This window comes from Zootoca vivipara, chromosome 4 (assembly GCF_963506605.1).
Source record: "Zootoca vivipara chromosome 4, rZooViv1.1, whole genome shotgun sequence".
In the NCBI taxonomy this organism is placed as follows: Eukaryota; Metazoa; Chordata; class Lepidosauria; order Squamata; family Lacertidae; genus Zootoca; species Zootoca vivipara.
In genome coordinates this window covers 89,929,507-89,949,959 of record NC_083279.1, presented here as the reverse complement: position 1 = coordinate 89,949,959, position 20,453 = coordinate 89,929,507, and the positions used below count along the sequence as shown (strand labels likewise).

Here is a 20,453-nt window from a genome sequence, read left to right as displayed (position 1 = left end):
CACTTTACTGTATGGTGGGTATTTGCCAGCAACATGGTTGTGTCTCGTTTTAATGCTCAGGACTTGAGACTGTTGCACATGATTTTGAGAATGGTAAGGCAGTGTGTTTTTAACCATTATGGTTCAGAATGAGCATGAAATAATACCCTTAAGTAGAATTTGCTTTGTCGGTTTAAACTCATCCAGAATCGTTACCCTTCTGACTTAAAATGCTGCAAGACAAAGCGATCTTTCCCATGCCCCTGATACACACACTATAATTCCCGAACTTCGTTGTGTTCCTTGAAACGTGGGAATTATATTTCTAGGCAGCTGCAGTATAATGTTTTTGAACCAAGTGATTGGGGACTCGAAATGAACCGTTTCACTTTGAAGTCTGTGAAGTACACACACTTATCATAGTGGAGGCCAAATGTTCTGATGACTTAAGGTGTGATGGTGATAGCGCCAAACAGCTGAGAGAGAAAAATCATGATACACGCTAACAGCTATTTAAAGGTTGATTGCAGCATGTTATGAGCTCAGGTCACAGATGCAGAGCGCATGGAAACGGCTTTCAAGTCAGTTCTTCTGTCATGGCTTCCCTCTGTTCTCCTAAAAATTGTGGTGGTGGCTCTCCACAGAAAGCCTTCTATTATAAAAATATCATTTGCTTACCTTATAAACTACATGATTAACACCTGTACCATTTTGTGTGAAAGTGTTCCTTGATTCCTAAGAGCTAACTTGATTTTCATCATTTTCCCTAGATCAGATATCATTCAAGCCCACTCCCTTGAGTTTGCATTGAGTTTGAAATTGTGTTTCTGGTTTTTAAAACGGATTTTAAAATATTTTTAATTGGTTTTAAACTGTATTTTATTTACTTAGAAATATTTATACCTTTATGCTAAGATATCAGGATGGGGAACTATAAAACTTCATTTTAAAATACATTCTATGAAAGTTTGTTTTGTTTTGTTTTGTGAGCTGAGCTGCCCAGATAACACTCATTTGGGGGCAACTATATAAAAGCAGCTGATAAAAAGAAACAAATAGGTTTGTGGCTGAAACCGGTTCCATTCTGCATGACCCTGTGCTCAGAAACTTAAAACAGATAATCTGATATGAGTTTTGGAGTCCCTTCTCACAGCTGCATTTGCCACAATAAATGTGTGTGTTCTGTGAATTATTAAAAGTAATAATTATATTGGATTCCATGGCAAATCATTCTCCTTAGTAGCATGCTGATTAACTCTGGTAGGCAAATCCTACGAAAGCACCTTTATCACCCTTTCTCAGCCATAATCCCCCAAATTCAGATCATACTGCCAGTCGTACTACATGGACAGGCCACAGATAAATTCGTAATGGTGTCAACTGGAATTGCAACTGGAGCGTTTGTGTGCAGAGTTTACTCACACTGTGTTTACAGCCCCCTTCCTTACTTGTTGAATGTTACTTTTTAGAACGCTTGAGAGGTTTATGTCCTGAGAAAGCTTTCTTCAGCTAGGCATTCATAGAATCATAGGATTGTAGAGTTGGAAGGTACCCTGAGGATCATCTAGTCCAACCCCCTGCAATGCAGGAAAACGCAGCTCTCCCATACGGGGATCAAACCTGCCACATTGACGACATTATCAGCACCACTCTCTAACCAACTGAGCCACCCAGTGGCATGTACCACATTTAAAAAATAAATAACGAATTTTTATTAAAGATTCTTTAATAAAGAATGTTTTTTGTATTTTTAATGCTCTTGATGTTATGAGAATTATAAGGTCTAAGATACAAATGTTCATAAATGTACCAGGCAAACACATGCATAAATATATAAACCACATGTCTGAAACAGTACAGGAAAAAAGTCCTGAAACCATTTTGACTCTCCCAAATTGACCTCAAATGTTTCTCTGCAAGGACAAAGGAAATGGGAAAACCTCCCCATTGTCTCCTTGCTCTCAAATCCTGTCTTAAGGGCTTATCTGTACCGTGTTTCTCACAAAATAAGACGTGCCTATAAAATAAGCCATGGCACGATTTTCTGGAGGCAATAAAATATAAGACATACCCCCAAAATAAGATGCACTGGGGTATTGTTAGTGGTGGGAGCAGGTCTGCATGGCCCTTCTGCAGCGCGCGCCTCGCTGAGCCCCGACTGGGTCGGGACTTGGCGCGCAGCGCGCTGCTGTCTCTCCCGGGTCCCGCTGGGTTGGGACTCGGCACGGCGCGTGCTGCTGTCTTTGCCGGGTCCCGCTCAGTCGGGGCTCGGCGCAGTGCGCGCTGCTGTCCTTGCCGGCTCCCGCTCGAGCCCCGACTGAGCGGGACCCGGCAAAGATAGCAGCGCGCGCCGCGCCGAGGCCCGGCTGAGCGGGACCCGGCAAGAGCAGCAGTGCACGCTGCGCCGAGCCCCGACTCAGCGGGACCCGGCAAGGGCAGCAGCGCACGCCGCACGGAGCCCCGACCCAGCAAAACCCTCTGAAAGCTTAATACCGGTAAAAAGTAAAAAAGCTTTAAAAAAAAGACATCCCCTGAAAATAAGCCGTGGTGTGTTTTTTTGGGAGGAAAAATAAATATAAGACATGTCTTATTTTAGGAGAACCACGGTATGTATGAATGGGGGGGGCGCCCCTTTACCTTTACCTATTTAGCATCTCCAAAGGAATGGCAGACTGCCCAAGTAATGCAATCAGTGACCATTAGCAGGTATCCTGGCAGACAGGTTTTCTGCTGTAGACAAGATCAGGCTTACTACCGTAGCTGCTTTGCTTCTCAGTATTCTCTGATTGGTCTCTGTTGTTTTCTCCTACTGATAGAGACTCTAGACACAAGGACTCTATATGGGCTGTTGGGTACCTCATAAGGGAAAAGGAGCAGTCCCCCCCCTTATAACAATGGTAAAAAAAGTCACAGCATTATCTTCTTTTTGAAGTATTGACGTGACTAGTCTCCATAGCATTTATTAGGTATAAATTAATGCATGGCCAGTCCATTTAGCCAGAAGGCTGCTGCTTCTGTGTCCTTTAAAGGGGAAAGTTGTGTTGGAAACATATTTGCACCACTCAGCTATGACTCGGCTGATGGGGTCACTGATGTCGTGGCCATGTCCTCTGCCATCTGCACTTGAGTATGAAATGCGTTATGAGAAGCTGCCCTTGGCGCTTGACCGAATGAAAATCTGTCTCTCTCTCCCCCCCCCCCCCCGCTCCTTCTTTGCCAGCAGCAGAATTACTTGTTTGGTTAACTTCTTGGCATATGCAACAGACTTTTGAATTGCTGCTGATCAGGGACATCTGCTGGCAGAATGGTAGAACTTCTTGGCAAGTGTCGAAATGGAAACCAAACTGGCTTTTTCCGTTGCCGGGCTTGAGGCATTTCTTTCTTTTGCCAAAGCTTACATAAGCTGCTTTTTGGTCATCTGGAGGGAATTCTGTTGGGTTCAGTTTATATTGCACACGCTCTAATTAAAAAAATTGCAAAGGCAAACAATAACGAAATAATTATGGTACACATATGGTCATTTTATCTCTGAATTTCTGGCCTTGTATAGAAGAAGGTTGCAAGACTCTGATGCTTTAAATGATCTCTGCTGTTTGGCTGCTCTGAATTTGGGAACTATCGAATTAACCACACCCAAAACGTTTGGTTTATATTTCAGGTGCAAGGATGGCTTGAAAGGATTTACATTCTCAGCACTAAAGTAAGTAAAACAAAGCAAGTGTTTTTTCCTTTGTAGCCCAAAGTGATCAGACCAGATTGAGTGAAATATGTGCAAACATAGTGGGAGGAAATTAGACATGCAAGAAACAAAAGCTCTTTTCAAAGCATGATTTCCAGCCTTGTTGCTCTTTTTACTTTTATTTTTTTGATGGAAAACATATACTACTTCCATTTATAATACTTTCATTATGTGCTGGATAATCATCCCCCGACATTGCTTAATATAACAGATGCCTCAAGAAAGCACCTGCATTTATATATCGTTTCGTAAATAAAATATGTTTACCTGTTTTGTTTGTTTTTACTTTCTGAACACTATTATTTAATACTATTTACCAACAGAACGTTAAAACTTGCAGTTTTAGGCAACATGCCATATTTTAAGGAATTGCATGGCTATAAAATTGCTCCAGCAGTAAGCTAGCCAGAGGCAACTGCAATCCAGTGCTTGAAAATGGCATTGCAGAAATCAGGTAGCTGGTGACTTGTGTGTATCTCTGTTTCTTTTCTTCCAGATTCATTGTAGGGAAGGAAGAAATTCCCACACATTCTTTTGCACCGGAAGCAGCCTTTCTAAGGAGAGGGAGAAAAACAAAGCACAGCGAAGAAATGACACAGCGAATGAACATAGTGGCGGCAACAAAGAAACTTGTGGACAAAGTGTGAGTGTAGAATTTCATGGATTTGTATTTGCCGTGCCAACCAGTTTGCCAAGTCACTGACAAATGGTCAAATGAGATTTGAGCATTTTAGCTTGACCCTTTGTGTTACCTGTCTTCCGCTCAACTGTTAGCTGTTCTCTGCCATTCACACTAGTGGCTCTGAAGTGGAGCAGAAAACTTCCCAACCGCTCCATACCCTGGCCAGCTAACTTAGTGACACCTGAGTTCTGCTACCAGAAGCCTTGGTTCCAGACACCTGGCACACAGTGCTGCCAGTTACCAAGAAAGGGGCAAGACAGCAGGGACCTTGGGAAGGCCAATCTACTCACTCAAGCTTCCTGGTACCTAGATATATAGCAGTGATGCTCATCTTAGGGAAGCCAGGGGAGCAATGCCGTCCACTTCTGGTCCAGGGCATTGCCTTTATATATGACCTGTAGACTTTCCCATGATGTTACAAAGAACAGTCCCTCAAGCCTGAAAATTATATTGAATAGGAGAGGCCAAGAGTCTGATTTTCAGGAGACTTGGTTTGAAGAGCTCATTTTGGTGTATCACTGGATTAGTCTAGGATAATTCAGCTGAGACACATACAAGATATAACGAAAGCTGGCAATGCAGTCGCCCCACGAAACGAAACTGCTCATTCCAGGGGTTCTCAAGAAAAGGCCCAAATGATCAACAATTAAGAAGAATGATCTTTGTTTGGTATTTCTACCGACCCACTTGCATATGACCAAAAAAACCATTGAGTTCTTAATCTTAATCCTCTCTCAAGTTTCTCTCCCATATGTTTCCTTTCAGATATAACTAAGTCTGAATGTCTGTAACTTGATCACATCCTCATTACAATTTTTGCTACACAAACTGACCTCATGGGTGATTTATGACTGATACGCTTTTGCAGCGCATAATTCAAAGCTTCCAAAAATATTTGGCACAATCGAGAGATTGAGTAATGTTATTTTGTCCTCAAACCGCAAATACTTGACTACAAGAAAATCTAATTTCTAGAACCAGCATCAAATTGATTTTCTTGTAAGTCAACCTGATATGTCCCAACAACTGGAGAGCCCTCCCCAAAGCATTTATCTTTTTCAAATCCACAACAGTAGAATTTCCACATAGCTGTAATGCAAATGAAAAGTGAAGTATTGTGAGCTGCGAAGAGTACAACTTCCCCCTAAACCTAGAGGGAGGAATATGCAACCTTCCAGTCATCTGTGTGCCCCTCTCTGTGACCTTCCAACCAGCAGCCCACACTGTACCACTTGCCACAATCCTGGCTGAATCATGGAGCACATGGGCAAGTCAGAAAGATGAACAAGATGTGGGGGCTCACCTCTGACTTTGTTCTGTGCAATATGCACATAAGTCAGAGATCACAAAATCCTGTTTCTTTTACAAGTTCCAGGTTCAGGCAGCAGCTTCCTTCCCGGAACAAGTAGCAACTTGGATATGGGGTGGGTGGGTGGGGTGGGGTGCTACTTTAAATGGAACTATTGCAATGGTTAAAATGACCAAGCCAGGATCAAACGTCTCTCCACCTGTCCCATGGTCCCGGTCTGGATCAATGTCCTCCATGGCTTTTTATTAAAATAATAATGATTTTTTTAAAATCCCATGCATGTGAATATTCATTTAATGTAATGTTAAGTGTGGTTCTGAGGCTACCTAGTGAATTCATGGGAAAGGAAAGATTTGAAAAGAGGATTTCCTGGTTCGCAATTCAATTTCTTAGCTGTGTTAGCTCTCCCTAGAACAAAGGTCTTGCCTTTATTTGTACAGGATCTTTAAGTACTTTTACATTTTTTCTTCTTTTTTGCTTCACACTTATAACAAAAGAAGAAGTAGCTATAGAACATTCTGCACATTTTGGTGGAAGTAGATAATTTATGTGTTTGGTATGCAAAAAGCAACTTGGTGGTTAATACTGATGCAGGGCTCTGTTTTTTGTGTTTATTTTCCAGATGCAAACATGGGCCAAGGCACAGATGCTGTAAGCATTATGAAGATAATTGCATCTCATATTGTGTTAAAGTGAGTGGAAAAAATAACATAATTCACCATTAGAAAACTATTTAAAACTATTATTTAGAGATAAAAAGTTGATGTATGTCACTAATATGGATGGAGGGGGGGGAATTTGGTCCACATTTTTAGCAAACTGAGCTAATTTGTACCTCCCAGCTTCATGTTAAGATTGGAGCACAATTATCCTGATTTTGCACTTCTTCAAATTTTGCAGTACAGTTCTTGGCTCAAAAGACATACCAAAATGCCTTATAAAAGTTCATATTTTAGGATAGGATACTTTTAGAAGTGCGTGCACTGAGATAAAGTAATCAGTACTGAAATGTGTATTTGAATACATAAATATGTATTTCATCACAAAATACATATTTAGTGAGAAAATGCATGTGTAATTATATATTTAAGTACCTTTTAAAATAAGAATTTCATACTTTTAAAAAATCTATCTGCAGATTAATGTGGAGATGGACAGAACAGACACTTACAAATACATAAGCTAAAAAAGTTCCTTCCAGTAGCACCTTAGAGATCAACTAAGTTTGTCATTGGTATGAGCTTTCGTGTGCATGCACACTTCTTCATATACACTGAAACAGAAGTCACCAGACCCTTATATTCTGTTTCAGTGTATCTGAAGAAGTGTGCATGAAAGCTCATACCAATGACAAACTTAGTTGGTCTCTAAGGTGCTACTAGAAGGAATTTTTAAAAATTTTGTTTCGACTATGGCAGACCAACACGGCTACCTACCTGTAATTACAAATAAGCATACACGGTAGAATTGACACAGACCAGAAATAAGAGTGATCCATCCATCCCTAGTCACAAAAAGGTTTTCCTACTCTGGGTCCTGTTTGTGTATGCATGTGCCTGGAAAAATGTTGTAGTGGTTTCTAGATTTCTATCAATTGCAGTGTTCAGGGCAGAGGGGAGTTGGGAGAGTGCATAGTGTGAAAAGTGCATTTTCTTTGGGTAATGCAGTGTTCCTCTTTGATGTCTGTGCTGTATTATCTACAAGGGATCTAACAGGAAACATCAAGACTGTGCATTTTATCCTTTCATGGTCTATTCCATATATGTAAACGGCTTGCTTTTTTAAAACAATAGTTTTTAATTATTATTGTAGTGTGGTTGGAACAGGCACACAAGCTTCATAAATGGAAGGGGGCAGATGGTTTGGTGCAGAGTAAGGTGCAAATGATGATGATGATGATGATGATATTTATACCCTGCTCATCTGGCTGGGTTTCTGGACTGCCAGTCTCCCCAGTTCCAGGCCCCTGGTGATATTTCTCCCCCTCCCCACTGAACTTGTTCTAAGAGTTGCTTCACACACTGTGTCTTCCATGTTCTTTAGAAATACCCTCCCAGAGAATGGGTCTTTCCATGGCTACTAGCTAGCCGCAGTAAACGAATATCACATTTATGTACGGAGACAGTATAGCACTGAATCCCGTGTGCTGAGGACAAAGAGCACAGTTTCATGCTCTGTTCATGAGTGCTCAGAGTCACTTGGCTGGCTGCTGTTGCAGACAGAATGCTAGATTTTTCATGTGAATTCTGCAGGGCAATCCTTGTGTTCTTTTAGAAAAGCATTTTTTTAAAAAGAGAGGTGCAACGGGCAAAGGGGACCTCAAAGCTCCAATATGTGAAGCCTTCTGCGGTGTCTTTTACATAACTGACTCATTGGAAAGGTTCTTCAGTAGATGCCCGCTTCTCTTTACGTGGTAACCACTGTCACTGGTGTTCATTTAGTGCCTGTGGTAAGCTGCTAAAGTGAGTGAAAAGCAAGTCTCTGAGAGCCTTGTCCGATTTAATTGCGCGCAGAACCGTGTAACAGATCGCACTTGCAGCCGTTCCCTCAACTCAAGTACCAGGAATGTGCTGTTCTCGGCAGAGGCGGCACTTATACAGCTGTGCCTCCCTGGCACATTGGGGTCGATTTTTTTGGACTCTCCGAGCCTGTGAATGTATTTTAAGGGTAATGGGAGAAAGTTCACAGTTGTTGCACGAAGGAAGGGCGGTCCGTGTTCATTGATATGAACTATCCTCTCCCAGAATACGATCGGTGTGGGTTTTCTTTCCCTTGGAAGAGAGAGTGAACTGTGTGGGGAGATTGTTTTGGCTGCAGTTAGACTGGCACAGGTGGGAGCACCTGCTCACATTTCCTTTGGTAGGACTCCAGCTCATTTTGGTCTTGCGTTTTAGAAGCAATGTGTACGGGGCGAGGCAGCTTTTTGGGAAGTGTCTGCAGTTTTATTGGCCGTGATATTTCTCCCCTTCAGATCTCCATAGTAAACTGTTATGGCTCTCCAACAACAAGTGTGAAGAACAGCATGTGAAAGAGAAGGTGCAGCTTGACAGTTTGCATATTTTGACTCGGCCTCAAAATATGGCAGGTGCCATGTGCCATTGTGTCAGTGTCTTGAAGTGCATTACAGCCAGCTGGTTAGCAGCATGACCCAAGCCAGTGAAGCTGTTTTAAGCACAGATTTGGGTCGCCACACAGACATAAGTACAGGTTTCAGTTCCTTATCAAACATATAACAAAACTTGCAGGATAATTGGGATAGAAATTGCAAATTTAATGGGCACATCTTTGGCACACGGAAAGAATGAAACTTCTTTCTGTGTGTTTGGTTACCACACTAAGAATTGACACATAAGCAGGCACACAGCTACAGTTGAGAATATGGGCTGGTAAAAGGTAAAAGGTAAAGGACCTCTGGATGGTTATACCCAGTCAAAGGCAACTATGGGGTTGCGGCGCTCATCTCGATTTCAGGCCGAGGGAGTTGGCGTTTGTCCACAGACAGCTTTCCGGGTCATGTGGCCAGCATGACTAAACCGCTTCTGGCACAACGGGACACCGTGACGGAAACCAGAGCACATGGAAACACAGTTTACCTTTCTGCCGCAGCGGTACCTATTTATCTACTTGTACTGGCATGCTTTCGGACTGCTAGGTTGGCAGGAGCTGGGACAGAGCAACGGGAGCTCACCCCTTCACAGGGATTCGAACCGCCGACCTTCTGATCGGCAAGCCCAAGAGGCTCAGTGGTTTAGACCACAGCACCTCCCTTATGGGCTGGTAAGCCAGCTCAGCACTAAAGACCTTGGTTTTACACCATGTTTTACACCAGGCTTACCCATTCTATTGCCCTTCAGGTATGTTAGTATAAAATCCCAATTAACTCCAGCCAGCATGGGCAAACACATATTTTAAATAAATTTTAAAAGTGTAATTTTTGCTTTCTAAAATTTTACCTTGGCGGTGGTGATTTAAACTTAATTCTGTTGTTCCCAGTTATATAGGGAAAAGCTGATTACCTTCAGATTTATATTTCTAATTATTTATTTAACCATTAGCATGCCGCTTGATCATAAAAACCTGTAAGCGGTTGATCTTTTTTTAAAAAAATTATCCACTAAACATTCTTGGTTGTCAGGGTAGAAAATCAATAAGAGAGGCTGATGGTTTGAGTTACTTATAAATCTATGCATTGACTCAAGTCCTGCACAAGACATGAAGTCTTCCACTTGAAGAGTCTTAGCTGGTTTCAATTTCACTGTACATGCATATTTCAAGTAATGACCGCCGTCATAGCTATCAATGCTCACTGGCCCATTTAATCGCACCCAAAATTCTTATACACTGAGCCAGTAAAATGATATTCACACAGCAATCAGCACTATAAATATATCAACGAGATTTTTTCTTAAATGATATATTTAAAATAGAAAGGAGCCTCCCTCGCTAGTAGTAACAGAAGTAGTAGACATCGGTTTCCTAAGAAGTCAGTGCCAAATGTTCAGCAGGCAATGTGAGCAGACATTCATCTGTTTAGGTGAACTACCTATTAACTTGAATGGTAGTTTGCTGGTTCAGGATTCAAGTTTCCAGGTAAAGTGGAAACTGGATAGCCCTTCTTTTCCATGTGATCCAGCAAACTGCATCTGATTTCTCTCAAGTTTCTCATCCCTTTCGGTAGCTGGTGAAGTCATTATCCTGTCAATTTTTTTGATTTTGGTTAAGGAATATAGAGAAACCGGCTTAAGGACAACTTATGCCTCCTTTCTTTTACAAATATCCCTTTCCTCCTAGCCAGGTTTCTTTTAATTGTTATACCAGCATTGATGTTGTCCATGCCTGATGTTGTCTATACTTAGGTTCCTGCTTAGCCTATGATTTGCAGCTGGGACGGTAGATGAGAAACCTCTGTAATCTGCTCCGTAGGCTTGTCCAGCTCGATTTCGAAGTTGTTGAAGTTCCTTGGTATTACATTACAGAAGCTGGGCCAGACTAAAGTGGAACAAACACTTTTGAACATTGTTGCTGGGCCTTGGTTTCATGTGATCATGTTTTATATCACTTAAACAGAAGCAAAACCTTGCTATTTTGATAATTTATTCTGAGCTCGGTACATGTGCTTTGAGGTTTTTGAGAGAGCCACCAGTATTGTTGAGCTTTTCCTAAGGATGTCTCTGGACAAAATCAGCAGGAGCTGTCTTCTAAGAAAGAACATACGTGGTTTTGTAATTTTCATTATGAAAGGGTTGTGGCTCCCCCCTCCCCCCAAAGTCTGGGAAGGATGGCTGCCAATGGCTTGACCTATTTGTCAGACGTTCCTTTCCTGCCAAACAGCTTGTCTTCCTATCGTCATACCTGCTTGTGTGTTTGCTTTTGTCTGGTTTTCCCACAAAGTGGGCACAATCTGCGACAAGAAAAGTGGAGATAGTGCTGTTGTGCTTAATTCCAGCTTGAGGGCTCTCCATAGGCCTCTGGTTGGTCACTGTTAATGAGCTAGATGGACCTTTGCTCCACTTTTTCAGGACTCTTCCTATGTCCTGGACAAAATGCACTTAACAAATAAATTCTCCTAATTCAAAAAGTGGCCAATACTTAAAATTCACCAGTCTTGGAACAGCAGATGACACAGCCAGTTATTGCACATTAGACATTTCAAGAGCCTAGTCTAGAGAAGTGGGATCTTCACAGGGAAGAATAATAATAATAATAATAATAATAATAATAATAATAATAATAATAAAGGAATATAGAGCAGGGGTAGTCATTGTGGTGCCTTCCAGCCCAAGCCAGCATGTCCAATGGTTAGGTGTGATGGCAGCTGTAACCCAAAACCTCTGGAGGGCACCAGATTGGCTACCTATGATACAAAGGTTTGTCATTGCTTCCCTCTTGACATTTTACTGGTGTGCAAGTAACTTTGAATGTTTATAGAGAGCCTCAAAGAAGATGGAGAGCTTGGTCTGTGTGTTCCTTTTGTGATAGGAAACAGAAGTTCCACCACAAGCTTCCCACTGACCCATCTCTGTTTACGCTGAATTTGCCGCGTGAACAAGGGCAAAGATGTAGCAAATTTCCTTCCCCCTCCAGTAAAATAACAATAACAATGATAATAATGGCAAACGATGGTTGGAGGCAGGGGCACTTTTACGTAATGGCTCCAACGCACAAAGTAAGTTTTGCAGGAAGAGGTGGGTGGGAAATGTACTAAGGGGATGTTGATCCCCGTGGTGAAAATAATTCACGGGACAAGCTGTGAGCATTCTCAGACTGGTTTAGTAACCACTGTGGCACTTAGAGGCAACCTTATCCCTGTACCAAACCGCTGGTAAGGTGACATACAATTAATCTGTATGGAAGCTTAACTTGTGGAACAAATGGAGTACTGCAAGAGCCTGTTTTGTAAAGGTTAAGAAAAGAAACAAGGAGTAAACCTTGGAAGAAAGAGAAAAAGAGAAACCATACATGTAGAAAAGCTGGTGCTAAATAAGAAACAGGCAATGTTTAGATCTCATGATCCATGCTGATATCATCATTGTTATGACTACAACCTGTACTGAAAGTGCCATGAGTTTAGAAGTTGGCTGGGGGAGCAGATACATAGGAGAAAATTAGCCAATAAAACGAGTAAGCAGTGAGTCACCCCAGCCCCATTTATGAATGTGTTGCACCTGCAGCAATCTGATTTGTTACTCTCTGTTTTGAATATTTACCTAGTACTGAGTTTCAATGTGAGAAACAGAATCAGGTTTTTTAAAAATATGTCTGTTGAACAAGATTGTGTGATGATATTTGTAAGAGTATATGTGGAAGAGGTCTTTGAATCCTTTAATCGTTTTTCAAAAACCTGTTTCACAAAGTAATCCTTAGCAGAGAGGGCATATCGGGCCATAAAAGTTGGTTAAAATTATTCTGCTCTTTTATATCTCACGGTAGACTTTCTGCGCCTGTGAAATCTTTCATTTGATGCATGAATTAGAATTATAGCTATTGGCACAATATCAAACACAATAAAATGGATTTTGTTGTGTTTGAGCCCCCCCATTCACAAGCTCTCAACCTGGATGGCTGCAGTTTATTGCAAAACAGAGTTGTCCCAACTAAAATTGTGCTCAGAAGGTGGTGTGCCTGCCAGCACTAAGTTCAAGTTTCTTTGGGAGGAGGGTGAGCTATGATGCAGCCTTTGTCTCAATTGTATCACTGTGGGTTAGCCTGCTCCCCGATGTGTCCGCTGGAAGACTTTGCTGTGGGAAAGCTTTCAAATAGGTTTGCCTCCAGTGATGGAGCTGGATCCCAGAATATACACCTGCTCCTTCTGGGAGAGTGCAGCCCCATCCAGGGCAGGCAACTGACTTGCTTTCTGGATCCAAGAACCATTCACCCACATAGCTTCTATCTTGCCAGGATTCAGACTCATTTATTAGCCCTCCGCCCTGCCTTCCCACTGCACCCAGAGTCTGGTCTAAAATTAACTGGCAGTACATTTAGGAGAGATTACTCAATATGTAATTAACGCAGGGAATCCACTCCTAATATGTGGTGGTGCCTTACAAGGGAGGATGGACAAATCCATGGAGGGTGTGACTCTCAGTTGCTATTTGCCATGATGGTTGGCATTTGAGTGTTCTTAATTCTCAGTGCTAAGGACAAGCAACCTTCCCACCCTTGCCTGTGGGCTTTGCAGAACTTTCTGGCAGGCCGCTGTTGAGAAGCCGGACTAGATGGGGCCTTGGTCTGATTCAGCAGGATTTCCCCCCATGTTCTTAACTTCTATTCTAATACACCCTGAGGTTGGACTGCACATGGAAACAAACCACATATTGTTAACATTGGCTGAGCAGCTTGAACGGTTCAGTACATGGATATCCTTTTGCTTTAGTGCATGCTTCGCAAGACACCTTGCAGAGTGGTTGTTGAAAGAACCCAGGAATTGAATACGCTGGAGATTGAATATAGCTGTCTAGTGCTTGTGTTTTCAGGAAGATCTTTGTTTTCAGAGTTCCCACAGTCTTCCAGATGTTTGAGTGCGAGGCATAAGGCTTTCCCCATCTCATTGTTTCCTTTTCTGTTCCACAACTGTGTGGAGAAGGACTTGATCCATTGGCATGGATTTAAGGAGAAAAATAAATACCTTGCACATCTGAATGTTTCTTTTCTCCATCAAGTTAACATTCCCGAACTTTTCGTGGGGAGTCTGCCTTCAAATTAAGTGAAAAAAGAAGGGAGGGGGACAAATGTGCTTATTCATTTGCAGGATTTAGATTCAAGCTACTAACTGAAGTTTTCGATGTGGCATAGAATATATTCCAAAAATAATAAAACAAAGAAGAGTTAACCAGGGCAGGGCAAAGGTGTATATGGGTGAGATGCAGTGTTGATCATACTCTGAGGAGGAGTATGATCGTAAGTAACTTCAGGCTGCTCTGAGTATGACTTAGTTGGATATCAACCTGTAAGAGGAGGGGGGGAACCTCAGGCCCAGTGGCACCTTAAACCTAGTTACTGGCACCCAGTGTTGGATTTACGTATAAGCTAAACAAGCTATAGCTTAGGGCTCCACTATCTTGCCCCCCCCCCCAAAAAAAAATCTAAAGGAAAAAAACCTGGATGTACATTTTCAAAATATAAGGTTAAGTTCAACAATTACTTTGATAAGATACATAAAGTACATATAGCATATATTCAACAAAAAAAAGTGACAATTTGTTGTAGACAAAGGACAGCTGGAAATATAAAGGGCCCCATTACCTTCAGTAGCTTAGGGCCTCATCAAACCGAAATCTGGCCCGGCTGGCACCACAACAGAATGTCTATTTGCCAGGGGGTTGGACTAGATGACCCTCACGGTCCCTTCCAATGCTGAAATTCTATGATTCTATTATCTCAGCTACATTGCTTGACTGTAGCCTGCTCTTACAACAATTCACTTGCCCCAGTATGCAAGGAGAAGAAACACACCCACACCCACACAGTGGAAATGGTATTAACTGGTAATTTTGAAACTGAGGCCTGCGAGTTCCGTTACGGTGCAGCACGATAGATCTGTACTCAGCCCTGCACTTACTTTGCTTGATGTGATGATGGAGGATTAAGATGCCCAGCAAGGGGTCCATGATTCGTGCGGCAGCGCAGAAGCACAAGACACATGTCTTTGCCTCTGCACAAGTCAGCTGACTCAAAGGAGATGTCAGTCCCCAACCTGGTGCTCGGAAATCTCCATGTAGTTTGCAATTGGATCTGCGCCAGTGGCAAGACATGCCTGGCACCCAGGGAATTTAGAACTCTGCCCCTCACCAGTCCTAGTTCCCTTTCTCCTTCGAGTATTTTTGCATGGCTGGGATGTGTCTTTGAACTCTGATAATGCCTCTCACTTGCCTGTTTTGAGGATAGAGAAGGGGTGTGGGTAGAAAACTATTCTGCTGCACAAAGGAAAAAAACCACATTCATTGCTCCGCCTGCTTTTGCCTCTGCCCCTCCCTCCACTAGAGGCATGTGCCCCGCCCCACAAAGGTTGCTGAGATGAGCATGCAGCCCTCATTCTGAAAAAGGTTCCTGGCTCTGCCTTCCCCATAGATCTCTGGCACAGTGTTGTTGTTTTTCAAGGAGTGCTCAAAGGTACGCAGCACCAGCACCTCTTTTGGATGGTTAAAAAGTGTGGCACTTACTGTAACTTCACCGGGGAGTACCGGTACCTATTTTTCTAGAAAAGAAAGCTCCGATGTCCTGACTCCCATTCTGCAGCTGAATCGCCTAGCCTGGAAATAGCTGCTGTTATGCCCCTCACCTGCCTTCTTCACTGAACTGTTGTTCATGTTTATTGCAGGTGCAGATAGCACTGGAAAATCAGAAGTGTTAATAAGTCCCCTCCCCCTCTCCCAGTAAGCCTCCAGGCCTCGGATACTCCTACTGCCACTATGATGTTGGAGGAGACCGTAGTGGAGTAATTCTCTATTTCTTGCCCTGCGTTGTTTTGGTTGTTGTCAGTCTCTCAAGGGCCATCAGCTGACACAAGACACGAACAGCTGTCATGTTACACTAAAGGGAATGCGCAAGGGAGTGGGTGGTCTACCCTTGGTCTAAGGGCCCACTCAACACAGAGGATTTTGGGTTGGGCAGAGAATCAGGCTCAGTCCTCCTGGAGCAGGTGTTTCAATGTCTACAGAGAGCCACTGGGGCATAATGATTGATTTGTTGGTCTGGCACAGGATAGATACAGCCACAGAGGTCACTGGGTGCCCTTCAGATACGGAATCATTGAATTGTAGAGTTGGAAGGGAAGTCCAACCCCCAGCAGAGCAGGAATATTCAGATTGCCCCGTCTGGGGGTTGAACCCATTACTTTCGCTGTTTACCATCCCTCAGCCTAGCCTTCCTTACAGGGTTTATATGAAAATGAAGGTGAGCCCGAAGCTCCTTGGATGAAGGGTTGGGTAAAACTGTAATAAGCTATGGTTGGTATTCAATTAAATTTCACCCAGAGTAGACCCACTGAAATTAATGAACATGGCCATGTTGGGTTCCTTACTTCTAATGGGTCTACTCTGAGCACAACTTAATTTGAATACTATCCATAGGGAGAAATTTTACACTCTGAAACCCTTGGGAATCGGGAAAAAAGGAGGAAACTAGATGGACGTTTTGATTGTAGGTTCCAAGGTAATGTTTCTGTGAATGTTTGCACAGCATACCTTCCCAGTGTTTTGTTTTATAAGTGAGATTTATCTGTGAAGTTCCTGACAGGGCTGTTTTTCTTTCATTTGCTCTGCCTCCCTCTCTCTAAATGTCACGTTCTTAATATCTTCTCTAGGGCTTCATTAGGATGTTTAGCGTTGGTTACTTGATCCAGTGTTGCCTTCGGATCCCGTCAGCATTCCGGCATCTGTTTACAAAACCTTCCCGGCTGCTCTCGCTCCTCTACAACAAAGAAAATTTCCAGCTTGGGGCTTTTCTGGGGTCATTTGTCAGTATATACAAAGTAAGTTTCTAAAGTGCTGAAAAGTTAAAAAGTTGGAATTTAATTATCCTAAAGTTGCTCTTTTACAGCAGCAGAAATATTTAACGAGCATCTGTATCATTCTAGGGACTGAGCCACATAACCTACCACACACTCATGCGGACCATCTTTTTTTCTTTAAAAAATAAATTGCATTAAGGGCCCTAATCAGCAAGTTGAAGTGTGTGTGTGTGTGTACGGGGAGTGTTTTTTACTAAATGGGGAGCATTTTTATTGAGTGTTAGTAGAATATTGGCTCATTTGGTTGCAAGTGGGGAGAATCCCCTTGATTTCTGCTTCCTTGACCATGGAGGAATTTTGTAACCACTGTCGGGTTGCATTGTTTCTGTAACTTAAAAGGGAGAAAACAAACAAAAAGGAAACAAGCTTAGCTTGAAAAGAGGTGAGGGGGTCAATGTGATGAGCAGTTTTAGAACACATCAATGAACTGGGAGTCTGAAAGGCATGACACATACCTTGTTTGCAAGACAGAGAGAAGTCTTCATTTATTAGTGCATCACAGCACCATTCACCTACTGCTTGGAGAGGTGTGGTTTCTGCCTTCATGATTGATATTCTACTCATTTGATTATGGCAGATTGTATCGTTATACTGTTGAGCAACCCACTAGATTCTCTGAGAGCAACCACACCGCTTGAGGATATATATAAATGGAGCTGTACCCAAGCAAAGTCCAGGTTTACCTGTATGCTCACTCTTTCTAGGGACAATGCACGTTGGAACTTTTCCTCTGGAAGACCTATTGCTCTAGGCTCCCTTGTATACCTTCCAGGACCCTAAAAGTGCTGGTGGCAGAATTCTGCATTGTACTCTTCAAGACTGTAGATTGCAAGGCAGGGGGATTTCTTACTTTTTAATGCTCTCCCATGTAATTAGCTCCCTGCGTATATGAAGCTAGCACATCAGAGAGAGGAGTCTCTTTCCCTGAAGCACCAGTTTACTACATGCAGAGAGCTTTTTCCACTAGCATTAATATGACAACCCCCCCCCCCAAGCAGTACACTCCAGAATTCTTACCACCCCATTCCAAATAATGTGGAGAATGTCTGGAAGCAATTCCTTCATATTGGCCAGTTTTCAAGCAGCCAAGTAGTATATTGACTCAGGTGAGGAGCAGTTTGGGTAAAATGTATAGAAAGGAAGGAAATGATATTTTGAAAAACAAAGAGGCTGTGTATATATGAACAATTTCGGATTTGGCTGAGGCTTTGTCCTTGTTTCAGAATGACCTTCTAGTCTATCTCCAAATACCATGTTGAGATTGCTTTATAAATCATCATGCTGAGCAGCTACTAAGTGTTCATCAAGAGCCAGAGCCGTAATCAGAGGCTTTAAGTTGACTTGATTAAATTTTTAAGATATAATTGAGAGCTTTGTTACTAGATTATAGCTCTAACAAGGTTGATGTGATTATCCTCAAACCACAGGGTACAAGCTGCTTCCTGCGCTGGGTACGGAACCTGGATGATGAACTGCATGCACTTATTGCAGGTATACCTCCATGTTTCTCCATGGCAGTGGCCCACTTGCCAAGTATTTGCCTACCCGCTAGAGAGGTGCTGGTTTGGAACCTGAGCCCTCTGCTTCCTTGTTTCATACGGTTTTGTCGATTTTGGGATGGGAGCAGTGAGGCAGCCTCTGTTGGAGATCAGCTTAGTTCCCAAAATGTTGTAAGAATTGGCCATGGACAGTGTCAGGGACAGAATGTTTGCAATACGTCCAGCTTCCGTCAGCAAAGAAAAAACCCCTTAGCTTTCATTTGGCTTAAGCAAGGCCAGAAGGAAGTTATGGTAGGGCTTGCAGAGGGCTGGAAAGCAGGTATTCCAGGATATAGGAGAAGGTGAAAGCATGATGTTGGAGAAAGTAGGGACTTGGGAGAGAGTGCCAATGTCACAAGTATTGGCAGGTCAGGGGGGGGGGGTCTGGCCATGGGAATGCCTTTATATAAAGACTGCATTGACTTTATGTATAAAAAAACCAATCAATACCATAAGTGCCCTTGGAATGAGGGAACACGGATGGCGCTGAGGTCTAAACCACAAAGCCTAGGGCTTGCTTATCGGAAGGTCGGCGGTTTGAATCCCCGCGACGGAGTGAGTTCCCATTGCTTGGTGCGCTTACGAATTTCTTCGACATCTAATCGGCCTCGTTGCCCCGCGCTCGCCACCGCCGCCGGATCAGGCCTTCGCTGGCCTCGTTGCCCCGCACTCGCCGCCACTGCCAGATCAGGCCTTTGCCGGCCTCGTTGCCCCGCGCTTGCTGCCACCGCCAGATCGGGCCCTCACCAGCCTCGTTGCCCCGCGCTCGCCGCCACTGCTAGATCGTGCCCTCATGGCCGCTGCCGCGAGGACGGCCTTCTGCAGCGAGCGGGGCCGCGGAGGAGCAAGAGGCAGAGGCCTCGCCCGCCCGGCCGCTTCCTGTAGCACACGCACGCTCGCCTGCCTGCCTGCCTGCCTGCCAATGGCTTCTCTTTCTCCTTCGCCTGATCCGAGCGTTCGCGGAGCTCAGAGCAGGCGAAGGAGAAAGAGAAGCCATCGGCAGGCAGGCAGGCAGGCAGGCGAGCGCGCTACAGGTACGGGCTGGGCGGGCGGCTGAGGCCTCTGCCTCTCGCTCCTCCATGGCCCCACTCACTGCAGAAGGCCGGCCTTACGGCAGCGGCCGTGAAGGCAGAAACTAGCGATGGCGGCGAGCATGGGGCAACGAGGCCGGCAAAGGCCCGAACCGGCGGTGGCAGTGAGCACGGGGAGGCGAGGCCGGCGACGGCCTGATCTGGCAGTGGCGGTGAGCGCGGGGCAACGGGGCCAGCGAGGGCCCGATCCGGCGGCGAGCCCAAGGCAGCGAGGGAGGTAAGGCAATGAATTCCTATGGGAAACACGGATAAAATACGTAAGTAGGGGTTCCACTGTATTTGTAAATGGCTTTATATACCATTTATATACACCTGCAGATAAAAAGTAAACCCACACAATACCCTGCTCAGACCTTCCTTTTCACAGGACAGTTTATGTCTGCTGGCCCTGTGCAGGGAAACACTGTGTACAGAACAAGAGGAGGAAAGAGTTATTGCCCCCATGCCCTGCCTTTGGGCTTCCAAAGTCATCTTCCTGGCCACTGTGAATTTTGATTGTGGACTATGTTGGTCTCTGGTCTGATCCTGCTGGACTCCTAAGCTCTGTTGTCCATTATTTGGATCATTGTTGCTACAGAATTTCATGTAGTACACGGTAAAAAAGGTGACCGATTTGTTCCTTGTTCATTCAGGATCCTTGGCAGGAATGTCAATGATGTTCTACAAAAGTACTACTATCTCTATGTACCTGGCTTCCAAACTAGTAGAGGTAAGCTTGATGTGTCTCTCTCTCTCTCTCTCTCTGTGTGTGTGTGTGTGTGTGTGTGTAAAACAATAAGGAGGAAGAAAATTCTGAGCACATCTACTCCTCTGTACCAGTTTGGAGCCAGTGGGTCTGTTACACCCACATCTGACCTGCATATTTTCACTTTAGGAAGACGGAGCTCTGTGTGAATAGGCAACAGAACAGGGATACCCCACTCAGCAGAATAATAATAATAATAATAATAATAATAATAATAATAATAATGGAAAAGGCACAGACCAGCAGGTGTAGGCTGCTTCTTTGAGAACCGCACCCTGAGTGTTTGTGTGCTTGCTTTGTTGCTGAACTGGTATATCTCGCATGGAAAGCTAAAAGGTTGCTTCCACATGTTAATTTTTCCC

At 43.7% G+C, this 20,453-nt stretch overlaps 1 protein-coding gene across 1 annotated transcript in view; it reads left to right on the top strand.

Annotated features, from left to right (window-relative positions):
• Positions 1-20,453, top strand: part of TMEM135 (transmembrane protein 135) — a 158,942-nt gene that overhangs the window by 130,973 nt on the left and 7,516 nt on the right. The window contains exons 7-12 of the mRNA XM_035116527.2: positions 3,638-3,679; positions 4,215-4,361; positions 6,332-6,401; positions 16,511-16,678; positions 18,145-18,208; positions 19,979-20,055. Of these exons, the coding sequence (XP_034972418.1) occupies positions 3,638-3,679; positions 4,215-4,361; positions 6,332-6,401; positions 16,511-16,678; positions 18,145-18,208; positions 19,979-20,055 (568 nt within the window). The remainder of the gene's footprint in view (positions 1-3,637; positions 3,680-4,214; positions 4,362-6,331; positions 6,402-16,510; positions 16,679-18,144; positions 18,209-19,978; positions 20,056-20,453) is intronic.